Source organism: Condylura cristata, unplaced genomic scaffold (assembly GCF_000260355.1).
Source record: "Condylura cristata isolate star-nosed mole 26May11 unplaced genomic scaffold, ConCri1.0 scaffold00018, whole genome shotgun sequence".
Classification (NCBI taxonomy): Eukaryota; Metazoa; Chordata; class Mammalia; order Eulipotyphla; family Talpidae; genus Condylura; species Condylura cristata.
The window spans coordinates 35,920,721-35,926,777 of NW_004567119.1; the positions used below are offsets into that span (position 1 = coordinate 35,920,721).

Genomic DNA, 6,057 nt, shown 5'->3' on the forward strand with positions numbered 1-6,057 from the left:
GGAGAGGTATGACACTCAAGGTCCAATCAGACCACACTGGAACAGGGGTGAGAACCAAGAATGAAATGAAGAGGAAAAGTAAAAATCTGCATATAAAATGATTGGGTACTATCTCTACACCCTGTCATGTGAAGAACCATTCCCCCAGACTTTACCCCTTTACTAGGAGTGGTATATTGTTTAAGTGACATGTAAGTGACATTAGGGAAAACAATAATGCCATAGGGATTCTATGCTCCTCAGTCAATAACCCCCTCTAACAATAACAGAATATCTAATCAACTTTTCCCATTGTGCATCTGTATATATGATCAAATGCCTATGAGTCAAACTCTCAAGAAATTTCAGGCAGTAGTCCTGCCCATCTTTGCTTATGTAGGTGCTCTGTAACACCCACTCTCCCCATCCACAGGGCAATAGACTCCTGCCTGCTGGGACCTCTCTGCACTGACCTCCATCAGCGGAGACCGCTCTCCTCAGGCTGCCCACCTGCAGCCATGCAGGCGTCTCTCAGCAAGCCTGTTCCTTTCAGGCAGCTCCTCCTGCCCACTTGTGCCTTTGCAAGTGTCCTTTACTTTCCTGTCCTTTTCCCTAATAAACCTGCTCTTTAAATTAAAAAAAAATCTTCAAGCAAATAAAAGAGGTCAAAATATCGATTTATGAATTCCCAGTTGTAACTAGTAGGCGCTCCAAAAGAAAACAGAGCAATAAAGGATATCAGAGATGTAAGTCTCCAGACAACCAAAGCCAACAGCACCCATGAAAATAAATGTTTAACAAGAAGAAAAAGGAAAGTCTGACAGTTTCAGAGAGAAAAACAGGGGAGCTAACAGAATGGAGCAGAGGCAGGATGGATGCAATAAAATGCTACAGAAATACTAAATTATGGACTTTCAAATTTAGGATTCTATGTCAGGTTAAAAAATGTGACTTCAGTGAGGCAAATCAGGACAGACTAGTACCTAATGTCTGATTCAACCAAGCACGCCATGGAGGTACAACTAACATACACACAGAGCAGTATGTCTTGGTACTAACATGAAGAAATATGACCAGAATAATCATCATTTAATAATCTACATCGATAATTCTTACTACTTTTTTGAAACCAACAATCTTTCAATTATTGAATCTCCTAATTTGGATTTAATATACTGTCCTTAATAAGAAATGTACTTTCATACATACATGCTTTTTTTCAGAGTACTTCAAATATTATATTTATAAAAATAAACAACTTAAAAATAGTAATTAAGTAAAAATAATAAAAACTTTGCAAATGCTACTTTAATATACATGTAGTATATAGCAAAGACTTACATGATGTTACACTGCTTTTAAACTGTGGCTTTCCTAATGCATGAGTATTGTGATAACGGACCTGAATTTCAGCAATAAAAGAAAAAAAATAGTTTTCTAATGTAAATTTATATATCATAATGAACATATACTTCATTCTCTCATTCATTTTCATTAAAAATAGACTGAGTAGTCTTAATCTAAAGTTGAAACTTCAAGGTTATGCTAGTATTTCATTGTAAAATAATATTTAAAACAAAACATTTAACATTGAAAAAGGTAATAAAGAAATCTTAGCTCATTTAATAATAGTAATTATAACAGTATTAACCACCACCACCAAAACAACAAAAAAACTGTAGTATTTCTCTTCAACAGTAAGTAAATCCCATTAAAACAAAAAGATGAAAAGGAGAGATGATTAAAAAAAGAGAGATGTCAATATCATTTTCACTAAACACCACAGACAAAAATGTTGGTGATTCTCTCAAAAGTAGTCATTCCATGCACTGCCACGGAAAAGATAATTTTGTAACTTTTATAGGAAAAACTTAGATGCACGTAAATTCTTGTCATTACAATATTTTCATTTTCAGGGAATTCTTCATATAGGAATGATGAAAGACATAATACAAGTTTTTGCTATTTATTGAAAGTGTTTTTATTGATGTTGGTAACCAAAACAAGTATAGTTAGTAGGGTGTTATAAAGCTATAGGATGAAATATTATGCCATCATAAATAATCATATAGTAGAAGATTATTTAACATAGAAAATGCTCATGATAAGGTGATATATGGAAAATATAGTTTATAAACTGTATTCACAATGTTGATTGTATATGTTGAATATGTATATAAAAGTGCATTACGTATTACACAACTTGTGAGATAATGGAAACTATTTATTGGCCTCTATTCTCAGTTCACGACAAAGAGCTCCTAAAAACCCTTGAAATTTCCTGGGTGACAGAAATGACTCTCTGGGCTAGGTTCCTGGTTGAGGACTAATCACCAGAAAGACTCATGACTAGAAGCTTGGAATTTTCAAGCTGTCCTCCACTCTCTTAAGGAGAGAGAAAAATGAAAATAGAGTTAGTAATCAATCTTTTCGTGCTTTTCTCATGAGCCCTCCATAAAATCTTTTACCTGTGCATTTTGGAGAGCTCTCAGGTTGCACAGTGAGATAGACGTTCTGCTTTTGTGGCTCAGCTAGATCCATACTATGGACCTCTTCAACTGGCTGTTCATCTGTTTCCTTTATCCTAACTTTTAGTAAATTTCAGTACATACTCCCCTGAGTTCTGGGAAATTAGATGAACCCCACAAGGGTGTCATGGAAATCCCTGATTTACAGCCAACTTAAAGTTACAGGCGAAGTAGGGAATTGCTTGTGAGTGTAATCTAAAGTTGATAGGAGCTGCTTTATGAGATCGAGTCCTTAACTTACAGGGTATGACACTAACTCCAGGTATAGTATTAGAAGTGAACACCCAGCTGGTGTCAAGAGAATTACTTGGTTGGGGTAAATCCCCCCATGTTTGGTAAACAGAAGTGTCAGGCATGTAAAGCTCTATGTAAATAGTAAGGAGACTCACAGGGAAGAGATACACAGCACTGAAATGAAGGAACAGGCAGGAAAAACTGAGGTTTTTTTTTTTTTTTTGAGAAACATACACAAAAAATGGTGAGTAGATATTTAGGGGTGAGTTTTACCCACTAGATTCTCTGGGATTTCCTAATATTTATTTCTAGCTTCAAATATGTATACAAATACTTGTAATTTAAAAAGTCATATTAGTAAAGATAAAACATCAAGGTAAGTCAAGTTTTTGACAAAGTAATAGACCATTGCGGATAAAATGTGCTTCTTGACACAGGAGCCAAATTCAGCTATAAGTAAATCATATCAAAGGCCAAAACACCTCAACAAAATATATGCGTTAGACCACTGTTTTTGGTCCTAAGGAGGAAAAGTTTGAAGTCAAGCTTTGAACATTTTGAAGTATGATTTCATTAGACATCAGAGTTTCTCAAGCTCATGTAAGCACTTGTCTGTGTATTATTTTAATATTACATAAAAATTATTATAATCTATAGCAGTAATATAGAGATTGTAGAAATTAATATCTTACCTCAAAAGTATAATTTGTTAAATAGTGAAGGTCGCTTACATTGAAGAGGCATTTTTTCTCCGTCTGCATTACTTGATGCTTGTTGTCTCCTGTGACCACCAAACGATAGTCACCTTCTGGGCCATTACGTTCTGCAGGACTACTACAAGTCACTCGCACGCTATTCTCTGAAGTTGAAAAAAGTTCCAAGTTTTTGACAGGGCCTGGCTCTATCAAGAAATCAAGACCGGTGCATTACTTCAACCATTTGGTAAATGTATATTTACCTTATATGCATAAATTAGGTAATGGCGATAGCACACACAAGAAGAAGCTGCCTTGAAACCTCCAAAAAGCAAATTGTCTATGCAAACAAATAATAGTCACGTGTGCTCCATTCTTGAAGCCATAAGGGTTCAAGCAATCCCCCAAGGAGGGTGTAGAATTAGAGAAGAAAAAGACAGGCACCAACAGGGACAGAGGAGAAGCAGGGAGGGAAGAGCAGAGCAGGTGACTGGCCCAAGGCCTACGTGCATTGCAAGTCCTCTCTTCTGGAAGTGCTCCCATTATCCTGGTAAGTACCAACCTGACTGGGTTCTTCAGGAGCAGCAACAAGTTCTTTTTTCTGATATCACAGAAATCAGGCAAATACCAGTATCATAAAATTTTAGGATCTGGACTTTCTAAACCATAATCTAAATGGCTTAAAGAGCATGTTATGTCCGGTCTTATAGAAGACAGCTTTTCCTCATGCATCTGGTGCCTGTAGGTATCTGGAGCTGCTGCCATTTACAGGGCACTTCTGCTTCCTGACCTCCTGGAGTCATGCTCACCTCAGAGGCAGATCTAGCATTGGGCCTGGAAACTATGGAGACACTGGGCAAGTGGCAAGAGCCACTGAAAATGAAGCTCTAAGGGAAAATGTGACATAAAACAGAACGATAGGTAGTTGAGTGTAACAAAGAGAAGAAAATGCTAAGGAAATAATTATGTTTTTTGAGATGTTTGTGAGGTGAGCAGAGGTTATCAAGTCAATGCTCGGTGATCAGATTTCTGATTGCACTGAATATTTCTAGATTACAAAGCAAACCGCAAACAAAGCATTTTTATCAAAGTGGGTTGCACATTTAATTGCCTGAAATCTTATATACTGTAATAGTCAATGGCCCTTATGCTTTGTTCTTATGATTCTATTACATTTGAAGGATACAGAGAATACAACCACTTTTTAAATTATTGCATTTTAAATTGTTATAAATCCCAGATTTTAACAAATGTGCCAAGTTAATGTGTCTCCCAAGTGAGGCATGAAGATAGATGCATTATGTGCTAAAAGCTCACATATGGCCCCTGTTCATTCATAGACAGAAGCACTAAAGCATGTCACTTACCAGAAGCTGGTGTGGAAAAATTACATGTGACTTCAGGTCCATCACGCTTCACTCCCCTTCTTCCATATAGGAAAGTAGATAGTGTTACAGTATAGTTTGTGTAAGGCTTCAACTTATTGTAACTATACTCAGTTTCACCCTTTGTTAGGTGGACAATATCTTAAAAAAATGGAAACATTTATTTATTAAATGTCAGAATTACCACACTTTTAATTTGTTCTCTACATAAAATCATTACAAATCAAATGAATGAGAAATACTTATTTTTGGTGCTCAAATGTATGCCCACACAATTACTTACAAATATGCTAAACATGCAATATTAAAAGAAAATATTAAAATATTTTGAAATGTATTTCATATAATTAATTTGTTATACAAAGTACTTTATTAAATTAAGGTACATTTGTGAAGGTCTCTTTCTTGTCTGAGCAAACAGCCTATTGTAGATATTATGAAAGCCTGCAGTTTTGAGGTGTCAGAAATATTACCTTTAATTATGTAAATACAGTTTTATTTTGTTTAAAGATTTATTTATTGATGCATACAAGAGCTGGGGTGTAGGCCAGAGGTGTGGGAGGTGTGCAGATTCACCAGAGACAGAGTGGGGAGCACAACAGGGGCGGGTCTGCTGAAATACACTGCTGAGGGGAGCAGCAGGTGAGACAGGAGAGGTCCGCTGTGCCATGTGGGTCAGCTCTCTGGCCAGGGATTGAACTTGTGCTGCAGTGACAGTGATAGCTTCATAGTGCTGAGATTTAACCCCTTGCACCATCATGGAGGCCCTAAATACAGTATTTAAAAGATTTGTTGATCTAGAAAGCTGCAGCAGCTTTCCAAAGGGAAGAATACCTGAGGGTGAGGGATAATATAACAAGATAGAGAGGGTGACAGTGGACAATGAAGGTGGACAATGGCTGTCCTGGTGCTGGATATGTGTGTGATAAGTTCTGAGAGAGAGAGAGATCTAACATGCAAACAGCAATGTAAACCAATGTTAGCAAAAAAAAAAAAAAAGGAACAAGAAATACTGTTCCACGATTTTCCAACATATACTCTTTCATATAAAATACCCTGCAATAGAGAAAAGAGAGAGAATAGTGGAGAAATAAAACGAGAAATACAGCTAGTGTTTGTGAGCAGACAATTCAGAAAAGAGAAAGCAAAACAATGTGTCCATACAGAAACCAAGCAAAGGGAATTTCCCCTGCAGATTTCTAGTAACACAGAGTCATCTGGCGTCTCATTTTCTTT

At 36.6% G+C, this 6,057-nt stretch overlaps 1 protein-coding gene across 1 annotated transcript in view; it reads right to left on the minus strand.

The window, feature by feature from the left end:
* Positions 1–6,057, minus strand: part of PTPRC (protein tyrosine phosphatase, receptor type, C) — a 109,034-nt gene that overhangs the window by 28,297 nt on the left and 74,680 nt on the right. Inside the window, exons 7-9 of the mRNA XM_012726777.1 lie at positions 4,804–4,962; positions 3,434–3,642; positions 1,321–1,381 (exon numbers count right to left, since the gene is read on the minus strand). Of these exons, the coding sequence (XP_012582231.1) occupies positions 1,321–1,381; positions 3,434–3,642; positions 4,804–4,962 (429 nt within the window). The remainder of the gene's footprint in view (positions 1–1,320; positions 1,382–3,433; positions 3,643–4,803; positions 4,963–6,057) is intronic.